Genomic DNA, 12,833 nt, shown 5'->3' on the forward strand with positions numbered 1-12,833 from the left:
CTTCAAGCTACAAAATGCTGAAGTGTACATGGGGTCTACAAGTTAAATTATAGTACTTACACTAGCTGTATTTAAAATACATTTTAATGTCTTCTAATAAATACGCCACTGCATTAATTGACGCATTTTTAATATCTGCTGGAAATTCAGCTTTAACAAATGCCACACAGGAAGTGCATTGTTTTCATTCTGGTTGTTTTGCTTGAAGTTGAATAGCTCATAGACTTGCATTGTTGGCATAGTTATAAAGCAAAATCATCGGGTAGCAAATACAAAGTCTGAAGCAGAACATTTGTATATAAAGTCTACTACATATGGATGCCACATGTAAATACAGGATTACAAACTGTATATAGAAGCTAGGTTTTTTAAAACATTAACATACACGGATAAAATGATTTACATAAAGACGTATATGCATATCTAAACATTGGAAAAATGATACATTCCCTTTAAAGGGTGCCTATGCAGATAAGGAGAGTCTGTAGATAAAAACAAGCTTTGCAGCTTTGACCAAGGTTGAATAATGCCTTGGCTATAGGTGTAGTACATTTACATATCCAATGAAGCCAGACAGGAAAACTCCTAGGATGTTGCTAAGGGATGCCTAGCTATTATTGTTCACCTTCACCAACAGGAGTGAGCTCCAAAAGGCTGAGCTTTAGAACTACTGCATCAGGGAAGAGAAAGCTCATGTGAGGGGATTTGAATCAGAAAAAGAGCTCACTCCTGTGATGGTGAAGGTGAACCATAACAGCTAGGCATCTCTTAACAATGTCCTCAGCAACATCCTAGAAGTTTTCCAGGCTGGCTTCATAAGGTACATAAATGGGCTACACCTATAGCAAGAGCATTATTCAACTTTGTTCAAAACTGCACAGCTTGTTTATATCTACAGACATCCCTTATCTGTATAGGTAGTTTTCTGGTAAAGGTGAACTATGCCTTTAACCACCTGCCAACTGTGCTATAGCCAAATGACGGCTACAGTGTGGCCGGCTAGTTCCTAGAGGCCATCATATGATGGCCTCCCGTGATCGTGCCCGCTGTGTGCCTGCTGCGGGGCATGGAGGGTGCACTCTGCACACTGTGATCACAGATTGAGGTAAAGAAACAATCAGCAGCTCTTTACCACATGATCAGTTGTGTCCAATCACAGCTGATCACGTATGTAAACAGAAGCCGGTTATGGGCATTCCTTTCCTCATGCTGACGGCATGAGGAGAGGAGAGCCGATAACCAGCTTCTTTAAAAGGGATATGTACACTGATAATCAGGACAGTGCCCAGTAGTGCTGACAATTTGTGCCCATCAGTGCTGCTAATCAGTGCCCAACAGTGCTGCTAACTGCCCACCAATAAGTGCCCACCAGTGCTGCCAATCAGTGCCCATCAGTGCCTCCTCATCAGTGTCATCTATCAGTGCCTATTAGTGCCCATCAGTGCCACCTATCAGTGCCCATCAGTACCGCCTATCAGTGCAGCCTCATCAGTGGCTCCTTATCAGTGCCACCAGTTGCGCCTCATCAGTGCAGCCTATCAGTGTCGCCCCATCAGTGCCCATTAGTGCAGCCTCATAAGCGCATATCAGTGAAGGACAAAAATTACCTGTTTGCAAAATGTTATAACAAACTATGAAAAAGTTGTTGTTTTTTCAAACATGTTGGGCTTTATTTGTATATTTAGCAAACAATAAAAAAAAAATTGGTGGTTAAATACCACCAAAAGAAAGCTCTATTTGTGTAAAAAAAAATTGATAAAACTTTTGTTTGGGTATAGTGCTGCATGACCACGCAATTGTCATTCAAAGAGCGACAGTGCGGAAAGCTGAAGGTAGGGGGTAAAAGTGCCCTGTAGGCAAGTGGTTAAAGTGAATAAGTCATGACAGAGTTTATGGAGCAATGTTAGCATTCACTGGCAGACCCTAAAGACACCAATATTATTTATTTACTAAAGAAAACATAAAATAACTGTAAAGACCTTGTTATTTCTGGAGTAGACTGCAACCTTTGTAATGCAGGAAGAGGTTTACTTTAGTCCCTGCTCTGGAATAATACATTCTGAGGTTTATGGAAATGCTTTGAATATAATTACTTCTAAAATCTTAAACACTGCATGTAATACAAAGTAAAAAGTAATATGGACATAAGATAATGATTATAGAAAACATAAAGAAGATGGAAATCCTCTTACTGGCTTTCTCCGGGGATGCTGCATTAATTAAATTAAAACATATTTACACATTCTGTGTTAAATCCCATTTCATTAACTTGGTTAATGATCTATTATATTGCAAAACATGTTTTAACAATAAAAGATAACAGTTAAATTACATTATATATGTACACAGTCAAAATGGATATTATTGAAGTGTAACTTTTGCTGAACTGTGTATGACCTGAGGATCTTTCATATAACACTTTAGCAATGGCTCTAAATAGTAATAGGTGACTACTTTGTGTGACAGGGCAATATCAACATGTAGGGCGGCATCACACTGTGACATCAAGAGAGCACCAACTATTTGGTAACCTTCCCCCAAATATATTTGGAATTTTTGCATTATTTTTAAGCATATGACTGATACACAAATGTCGTGAATGGGTGGTTGGCAGCCCTGGTTTCTTCATTTATATGTCACAAGCCATGTTAAAGCATTTATTTGTGCAACTATATAAAATCAGAATGTATTACTGGCTTAAAGTTCAGGTCTGCATCTAAACACCACACTTTTAGCCTGTGTGAAGGGAGTCAAACATCATATATAGTAACGTTATTTCTATTGCTACTATACTGTAAATGACATCTTCCTATCTGTCAATGGTTGCTAAGGAAGCAGCAGGTGTTGACACCTGCCATGTCCTGTAGCAACCAGTGACCTCACCCAGCTCTATTTATTTACTGACCGGGAATATCCATCCATTATAAAAAGGACAAGGATTGTATGACATCATTGACCAAATATGGACACATGGGCATATCTGGTCAATTACATCACCAGGGAGACCCTGTTCCTTTGTTTACTTTTTGCTGCGGGGCCTTTGGAGAGGTCATTCGTCATGAGTCAGCAGCCAGATGTCCGACATGTCCGTCAGTCGGTAAGTTTTTTTTTTCAGCGGTTATCGTGCAAGTGTATTTCTTTACTGTTTACTTTTATTTTGTGTGAACAAGTAGAGGCCTAGGGTTGTGGAATAAGGTCCTTGCCCTCATCAACATGGGGGCAAGATGCGTTGCCAGGGGGCTTTCCCTGGCAAGGACACCTTCAATGTTGAGGGCATGTGGCCTGGTACAGTTCAGAAAGAGGACGCACGCATCCTTACTCAAGCTTCATGCTTGAGTAAGGATGTGGTATATATTTTTTGGGGGGCTGGGGCCCATGCTGTTTTTTTTTTGTTGTTTTTTTTTAGAATGGGGTCCCCCTTGACATACCAGGCTTCAACAAGGATCAAGGTAGGTTACACGTTTTTTTTTCTAATTTTGACAACAGTGGACCATTTTTAAGTAATGTATTATGAAACAGCTGCTTACTTGTCTCCACTGGAAATCTTTATGGCAGGGGGACAAAGCAGAAGCACAACTGGGAGAATGGGACAGAGTGTTGTCATTCTATAACAGGAAGTTCTTTAATAAGGCCCTTAATGTGAGTATCATCAGGTATCATTGTAATGAAAGACTTTATATAGAAAAATAATTTTGAAATAACATTAACATGGTAAAATTTTACTGTATAGGAGATTTTAGTGAGGTTTAGTGGATTTACATCTACTTTTAAACATCTGCAATGTAAAACGACTATTTTCATGTACAGCACTGAAAAGGTTAACGCGACTGAGGTTAGGCAGCTGTGTGCTTGGCCACAATTTATCATGGTCTCCTGAGAATCCATAGTGCCAAACTCCTAAAATTGCCAGTGTCAGGGTGCCAAGGGGACGTATGGACCTAATTAAGCATTTACTTTCTAAATTACTATTATCTAATGCATTTTGTAATTAGTTTAATGCTGTTTAACCACTGTATCTATACTGTAATGAAAGGCTGCTTTAGGAAACAGATTTTAATATTTTTTAGTATTTGTTTTTCCCATCACAGATTGATTAGATGTAACCATTTTAGTGATCAGACCCATTCATGGCACTCAGTGGTTACTTGTCCCTCTATTCCTCCATATAAACTCCAAGATGGAATATGGGAAATTATTTAATATATGAAAATGACTTCATTTATAACAAATGATGTTCCCTCCCATAGCCTTTGCAGGATTTAGTGGATGATTGACAGCAATAATGTTTTCTGCAAAACAAAATTAGCCTTAACCTCACCATACACATTGCAATCACTTTTGAATTTACAATAACTATGTTATATGATGATCTATCTAATACCTTAATTTGCAGCCAGTCAGGCAGACCCTTGCGCTACATACTTGGTGGATCTAAAGGAAATTGTTCAGTCAAAATGTAACGTGTGATGAACTGGTGAATTGGGTGGTTTCTGAAGAAATATGGTTTGACAAAGGGCCTTCTTTAAGGCGGGGCAAAAGGGGCAGCTGCCCTGGGCCCTGTCATTATTGTGGGGCCCAAAGCAGCTGCCTCATACTTGCCAACTATCCCAGTTTAAATTCCCTTGTTCCTTGAAGTTTTAGTCCCATGCTGTGTCCTGATATCTCAGTGTGAAGTTCTGTTACTAATGCTGCCCAGCTCTGCCCTATTGTTATGTTTACCTTTAAATAACCTGCATTGATATGTAAATAGTGATGACATTCATATGTAAATAGAGGCGGTATTCATATGTATATCATGCCCCCCTGAGGTCATATCCACCATCACCTATACTGAATGCTGCCCACTGGGGAGATAAAGGGCATGCTTGAAAGTCTTGCCTGAAACTGTGGTCATTAGGCCTATCATCAGCCTGTTCTGAAAAGGTAAGCAAATTGGTGGGGGGGGGGGGGGTAGTGTGAGGTGTGCTGTGGTAGGCAGAGAAGGAATTACAGTTTGGGGTGCACAGGTGAGCAAAGAGGGATGTATGGAGGTAATGAAGGTGGGTGCAAAGATGAGCAGAGGAGGCAGGTAGAGTTACAGGGGTGGAGGGTTGGAGTGGAGAGGATGGGGGAGGTTTGGGGTGCAGAGGTTAGCAGTTAGCATGGGTTGTACAGGTGTACTGACAGGGTGGATAAAGATGTAGGTCATGTGAAAGGCAGCCCATTCATTTAAATGGGCTGCTCTATGCGCTACAAATGCGGAAGAAAGTCCCAAACCCTTTTTCAAAATCACACAGTGCCAAGGCACATGTCAGCAGATGCGTGAGGGTGTCATTAACAATTAATGCCACTGCTGTGTATCTGCTAAAGGGCAGCACATTTCTGTGATGTCAGGAAAGTGATTTTGCATGCGTTCCCGACACACTCAAATGTGAACGCAGGCTAAATGTCTCAGTTACATTAGTGTTCAGTGTAAATCTTCTCATTACATTGGTTCTTGGTGTAGAATCCTTTCATTCACACTAGTGGCCAGTGTGAATGTCCGCCTTACATTGGTGGTCAGTGTAAACCCCTCCTTACATTGGTGGTTACTGTGAATGCTTCTATTACATTAGTGGTCAGTGTAAACCCCTATTACACCGGTGGCCGGTGTTGAAACTCCTCTTTATATTGGTAGTCGGTATTGCCATTGATCACACCCTCCCCTCCCCCCAGCACTGCCACTGATCCCAGGTGTCCTAGGATCCCTAACAATTTTCTGTCTATTAATGGGTCCCCTCACCTCCCCAGTCCATGGTGTGCAGGCAGTGAGGAGATGATGTGCTGTAACCTCTGGCAACCAATCGAAATTGCTGCCTGATCTGATTCAGTAAACTGATTTTGAGTCTAGCTGCTATCTATTGTATCTCTCAGAGCAGGTAGAGAACGAAACTGCATGGAGGAGGGGGGGGCCCCAAAAAAATGTTTGCTCAGGGTCCAATCAATATTAAAGATGGCCCTGACCAGGATAGATGTTTTTACAATTTCTCCAAATGTGAGGGCCACCTTTTATTTATCTCTGGCTTCAAATGTTTTTAGACTAATTGCACTTAGATGGCGGCGCTTCCCACTCCTCCTTGTATACACGGTGTCTGAGGAAAGGCCTGTCTCTGCAAGTCTGCATAATTCCACAAGACCCAAACAGATTTATGCTTCATCTGTTATTTTTCCACTGCAGGGTTAAATCTGATTGGTTGTTACATGAGTCCAAACATTTTAAACTCACATGAACTCACAGCTGCCCAGCCTGTGCAAGGCAATGACATTGGCTGCGCTGTCCACAGGTGTGTGCATGTAATTGCACATGGTGCTATCACCTGTTAGAGATAGATCCCCTGGACCCCGGCTCTGCACAGATGTCATTTTGCTACCTCAGCTTAGCATCCTCCCTTACGTGTGCCTATGGATGGATCCATTTTTTGGGGAAAATATAATTTAATTTCAAGCCTTTCCTCAGAATATATTTGACTATTTACAGTAAATGAATACACCTGCAAATGAAGTTTGTGAACGTGTAAAACGCAGACCAAATTAAACATAACAGTTCTCCCAGCACAATGGCCAAATTTCTAATACCGTATATGAATATTAGGAGCCAGTGAAAGCAATGACTCTCGGTAAGATGCTCTGTGCTCATGTGGAGACTACTGAATATCAGGACTTTTGGCCACACTATAGATCTGTCTATAGAAAGTATATAACATAATTGGCTTTAAAAATTATATTTTTGCTACTTACAAATACCACGAATGCTTCTGGATCTGATCTAGCTGCAAGACAAAAAGTGTAACATGTTAAGATTTTATTGTTATAATACAAGGAAAAAGAACAAGATTTAAAGGGGACATATTTTTGGATATATTTTGTCTGACAACTCAACCCATCCTGATCTTACCACGTTGGTATATATGTGATTGGCAATAGACCAGGTTGAACGGTCCTCCTGTTCTGAAGATGCTGCTACTCTGGAGTTCCTCTGTCACAGAGCTTGTGATCCCAGCTGCACAGTGTTGTAGGACTGAATCTGCTGTCACTCCTCTTGCAGGTAATAACTACTCAATAGCAATGCTGGGACATTATTTTGGCACCAAAAACCAAAAGCATAATATTCCCACTGACACCCCTCGTTTACACTTGTGGCTGGGAGAGGATGTAAAAATATGTGGTTAAGCTGCAGTTTTACTGTTTTACTGCCCATCCCCAACTGTCCGCATTAAGCTAAAATGGCAGCCAGAGGGGGTGGTACACATGCTGTGTCCATGATGCTTTGTTTCGCAGCTCTTGCAAAAATTATACCACATATTGCATTTGAAGGCCAGTACTGCCACCAAATGAAGTGAACAAAGTGTAATGCACACATTATGGCATAATGCTGCAGGCTTTCAAGAGACACATATCACCTCCCAGCCCCTGTCCTTTGCTCCCTGACAAGCAAACCACCATGGAATGGTTTTAAGAGAGCAATGCAAATGTAAGCAGGCCCTTAGTAACGCGCCCCTTAATTTGGTGTCAGTGGGATCAATTTATGTTGGCGTTAGTAGGAATAGTGTAAGCCACATTTACATTGTTGTCAGTGGTACTCACCAACACCAGTGCAAGGTACATGTCACTGTAAGGGGCATTATTTTCTCACTGACACCAATATGAGGGGCATTATTTTTCTCCTGATGCCAAAGTGAGTCCCATATTCTATATGTTCTGCAGCACTCACTACATTGTAGTATTTTTTTCCCTTGAATGTCGATGCAAGGGAATCATCTGGCGCTGAATACTCATTCAATATTGTACAGCAAAAATTAAGCACTGATTTCAAATGAGAAAGTTGATGTTTAATATTTATTCCCTTAAAACTCAATGATCACACTAATATGCCGAGATCTGTAGATCTAAAAACTATTATAGGGGTTCCCTGAGACCTGAAATTTTAGGTTTCTTCCAGCGTAAAAAAGTTGAGAAGCGCTACTCTAGACATATCTAAATCAGACCCTAAACATTTGGGGTCGGGGAAGGAATGCACTGAACACTAGATTATAGAGCAGTGTCTCTGAAAATAGCATTTTTGTCAAATGGAGTTAAAACATCTTATAAACTAACAACAAAAGTTGGAATTTTAAGGAATGTCAGGTCTTCTTTAAAAGACTACACCTCCAGCTCCTGCAGTGGTGTCACCTGTATCAACCTTACCATTTACATTTTCTTGTAAATGGAAAAAAATATGTATTGCAAAAATATTGTTGCATTTATTTTAGAAATGTTGCTTTTATCATACTCACGCAGGTAGCAACAATGGCACTAGTAGCATTCTGCATCAATGAGACAAGTCTGAGATTTTAGAGGTTAGTGCGTTAGGATCAAGGGTTAAAGTTAGGATAACAAGTTGTAAGGGTCAAGCATTTGGTTAAGTGTTAGATTTTTTAGTGATAGATTATTAATAAGGTGAGGATACGGATCAAGTCAATAATAGGGTTAAGTGATAAGGCTAAATTTCAGGGTTTGGGTAAGGAGTATTATAAAGTTATAGGTAAACTATGTTGATTTGGGGTCAATTTCACTTTTTTAGACATATAGGTTTTTAAACTCATATTTTATATATGGCAGTACAATTTTTGTTTTTCCAAAAAACATTTAATACAGAAAGATAGCAGAAATGGTCTGCTTTAGTCAAGATAGGTAGGGGGACAAGTCACTGCTCTGTGTGCAATTTTCAGCTTGAGCTACTGATATCTATAATTGACAATTTTTTTTGGCGGTAGGGAGGAACTTAAAATCATGTCAAAATAAGGTACAATTTACATGTGCTGGCTGGATTTTTTGAAAATATATAATTTTGCATATAATTTTCAAATTTACCTGACTAAAATAAAACAAGTGCTTCTTTTTTAGCACTGAAAACTCTACAATACCAGTTCTGGGTTGTCAGCTTTGAATCTCAGTGCATTTATATCTATATATATTACTGCTGCTTTAGATCCTGGCACCACATGGTAGGAATTTGAGTAATCGGAAACACCCAAAATGGGCAACGTATACAGAAGGAAGAGAAATGAACATGGAGGAGCATTAATTTAACAGCTTGTACAGTGCTGTTCAAAAGTAGAACTGCTTTTAAAATAATTGGATGGTTGGAAATAATAAGTTACTAACACTAAGCCTTTTCTCTGGTTCCACTTCGATCATGCCTCGCAGCAGGTTCTGACAGTCCGGTGGGATAAAATGTGGCATGTGAAATACACCTCGCTTCACTTTTTCTAAAAGCTGGCGCAAGTTATCATCATCAAATGGCAACGCTCCCTGTAAGACAAGAAATGTCATAAACATGCAAAAAAAAAAAAAAAAAAAAAAGAACAAATGAATTATAAATATAAATCATGATTTCAAGTTTTACACTGTATGTATAAGTTTAGGTAGACTGGACCCTATAATCAGACATTTTGTAAAGTCGTTCATTCTGGGGCTTGTAATTAAAGTTTTACAACTATATGTGAATGTTAGCTTAGTGATGCTCAATATAACTTTGCAGCACCATAGCCCTTCATGGTTCACCTTCTAGCAGGGTTGTTTTGCAAGGGGTACATATGTTAGTAAGGCTTTCCTTCCACATTCCAAACGTATTCTGGTAGCTAACTGCATTACACCTAAAAATGGCTGTACATAAGGTTTCACCTACAAACAGGACAAATGAATATTATGCCATAGGCGATACTAGAGTAGACATGGCTGGGTGAAGTACAAACGCTCAATTTAATATTTTCAACTAGAACAATTGCTGGCAGCATCACGTATTTCAGTTCAATATTTTAATGCCATGATTCGGACACAGAAGGTTTCTTTAACATACTATAGGGTCAGGGGTGAACCTGGGTGCAAGGGATTCACTGCATGTGTATTGCTGAGTGAAAGCGCATTAACAGTGATGACAGGCTGAATTTGTGCTCTACAGGTTGCTAAACAAATTAAAGTATTACATCTCAGACTGACCTTTGATTTTGTCACACTCATGGGACTGTAGGCCGCAACCCCCCCACATACAACACCAACCTTACTAATAATAAAGGAAAACACTTCACACAGGAAATTGGCATGAAAAGGACGCGGTATATTTATTGGTTTACCAAAATAACACAAATTTATTTCAAGCAGATTTAAATTCAAATCAAATAATACAATACAGATTCTACTTCATTGCCCAGTTATCAGAACTCGAGCATGAATATATATATATATATATATATATATATATATATATATATATATATATATATATATATATATATATATATATATATATCTCAAAACAACGCCCCCCTGGATCCAGGGTGGCAGAAACCACATAAAGTCCTGCGACGGGTGGGCGGGAGGTACCTCCTTTTGCTTGACGGTCCAAAGAGGACCAGAACTGGATCCAGCTGCCTTAAATACCTTTGGGCCAGCATCCCATAGTAATCCCAGGTGCTCCCGTTGGCTTTCATAGCCCACCTGGAATACTACTGAAATTCTTAAAGGACCATGCACTTACTGCAAATTAATAGAGGGAGAGGCAGCTACATTGCCATGAAGGTGTGTCCAAAGAGTTGTGCCCCCCTTAACATTCCCATTAACAGTAGCATCATTATTATATTGTTCTTAGAAATTTAGAAACTATTTGTATAAAGTATGTTTAAAATGATATTACTATTGTAGCTTCCCAAGAATATGTATCAAAATATGAATGCATGAATACAAAATTTAATTTATTCCTGCAACATATTTCTCGTAAAGCTATTGAGGAGGTATGATATCTCAACTGAGCAGCTGAATGGGAGTCTAACACCAATAATGAATGAACTGCCGGTAAAAACACTTACATTTTACAGTCCATTTTTATTTCCAACATCACCCACGTTGCAATAGTTTAGAGCCAAATGTGAACTGATAAGGCCACAGTGAATGACAATGAATATTTTTTTTTCTTTCTCATATGAAAGTAAAATTATTTATTTTTTTAGTCATCATTTTACATCATCTCAAATGCATACAAAAAGTCAAATGTTCAACAAGCTATACCTAAAAGTGACACTAAACTCACATTTAATATAAAATAAAATAAAAGCAATATGTTTATTTATAAGTAGAATGTACATTCTATCTCTCTCTCTGTCTTTGTCTTATCTATCAAATACACGTTTTTTTCTGGTATTCTCAGGCATCCTGTTCTAGGGTGGCTACGTTCAATCTGTTTGCCCACGAGATTGACTACACATCCACCTGCAGATGCATTCAGCACTATGGGAATTGTAGTACACATAGATCGGAGCATGTGACCAGAAATAATGGTGCTGCTCGCTCTACTCGTGCGTACATCAGTAGAGGACTGGAAGAGTGCAAAGGAAAATACAAAGGCCTGAATACAAAGGTAAGAGTCTTTAAAAAAAACAGATTAATAGTATACTTGATATTTTAGAATAATTCATGTTAAAAAAAAAATTAAGTTTAGTGCCACTTTAAAGAGATTTATTTGCTGCATTGTTGCAACATAAGGAAAAGGAAGGATAGAATAAATATGTTATTTTTGTGTTTATGAATGATTTTAGCATGAATGGATGTCTTGCATTACTAAATTGTGGTAAACAAATGCTGTGTGCACCATACTAATAGGGCACTAATGATGGAGGGGGAAGATGAACATTCTTGCATGACTCTTGTACAGACATTATTGTGGGAAAGAAACTGATATGATTATATTTTTGTACTCTATAAACTGCTTCATAATATGTCAGTTCTATATAAATCAGTAAGGGCCGGTTAACACTTGAAACGTGTGTGTTCGAACATGCACATCTAATGCGGTCCCTCAATTTGATAGCCCATCTGCAAAATGTACAGGAATGTGCAAAAAGTAGTGCAAGCACTACTTTTGCAAATCGCGTTGCAACAAACTGCATGGTTCTGCAGTACTATGCAGTTTGGTGGCGCCATTAACAATCAGTTGGCACCTGCAGATGTCTTGCGAAGGGCAAGGCGTTCACACGTAGTGCAGGGAACACGCACAAAATATGCTGTTTCAGCAGTGTGCGAGCCCTAAGATTGATCAGTGTGATGTACAGTAACCCTTACCAACCAATTAGATTTCACCTTATTAGTTCAAAGCATTTGGGAAATTAAAATTAGAATAGGACTGCTATTATTACTTCTTGCTATAGATTACCGCCGTGCACACCTTTTTTTGCCTTATTGCATATAGCAAGAAAATACAATCTCTGCATGAGTTTAACACTGTTTGGTACACTATATGTTTTTTGTTTTTTATATTTTTATTGAAATTGTTTAAGAGAGAGGGTCCATAACGCAGGTGGATCATATCAAAACATTAAGAACAGGTATAAAAGAGTAATCATTATACCACCAGTTATTTCCGACACAAAGGGATGCCATATAGATTAGAGGTTCAACATAAAGAAAAAAGATTCTCATAGAGCAAACAGCAATCCCACTCAGAAAACACCCCCCCCCCCCCCCCTTTAATAGGGGGAACATTAGAACCCATACTTCGCCACCACCCACCGGCTCGCCGGCATGGGCCGTGAGTATACATAATGTGCAACCAAAAGTGGAAGCAACACAATTAAATGAAAAAGGAAGGGGGGCGTGGCCGAGACATGGAACAGAGCGGACGTGTGTGAGCTGAGCTGCGTCTGACCCGCTCCACACATCGCTCTCTGCAGCAGCACAAAGTGACCCAGACGCCGGCTCTGTGAGATGCCGACACGGAGGAAGCAATCCCCGCAGCCCTGGAGAACCCCACGGCTTTGTTCCAGCTCTCTTGAAGCCTTTTTTTG

General features: G+C 39.5%; 1 protein-coding gene across 7 annotated transcripts in view; it reads right to left on the reverse strand.

The window, feature by feature from the left end:
• Positions 1 to 12,833, reverse strand: part of LOC141110962 (serine/threonine-protein kinase BRSK2-like) — a 495,524-nt gene that overhangs the window by 73,264 nt on the left and 409,427 nt on the right. For 4 of the 7 annotated variants that reach the window (XM_073602807.1, XM_073602806.1, XM_073602803.1 and 1 more), the window contains 3 exons: positions 9,163 to 9,309; positions 6,757 to 6,788; positions 2,193 to 2,210 (listed from right to left, as the gene is read on the reverse strand). In XM_073602807.1, the coding sequence (XP_073458908.1) occupies positions 2,193 to 2,210; positions 6,757 to 6,788; positions 9,163 to 9,309 (197 nt within the window). The remainder of the gene's footprint in view (positions 1 to 2,192; positions 2,211 to 6,756; positions 6,789 to 9,162; positions 9,310 to 12,833) is intronic. The other 3 variants (XM_073602805.1, XM_073602810.1, XM_073602809.1) reach the window with 1 other exon arrangement.

Source organism: Aquarana catesbeiana, linkage group LG10, assembly GCF_042186555.1.
Source record: "Aquarana catesbeiana isolate 2022-GZ linkage group LG10, ASM4218655v1, whole genome shotgun sequence".
Classification (NCBI taxonomy): domain Eukaryota; kingdom Metazoa; phylum Chordata; class Amphibia; order Anura; family Ranidae; genus Aquarana; species Aquarana catesbeiana.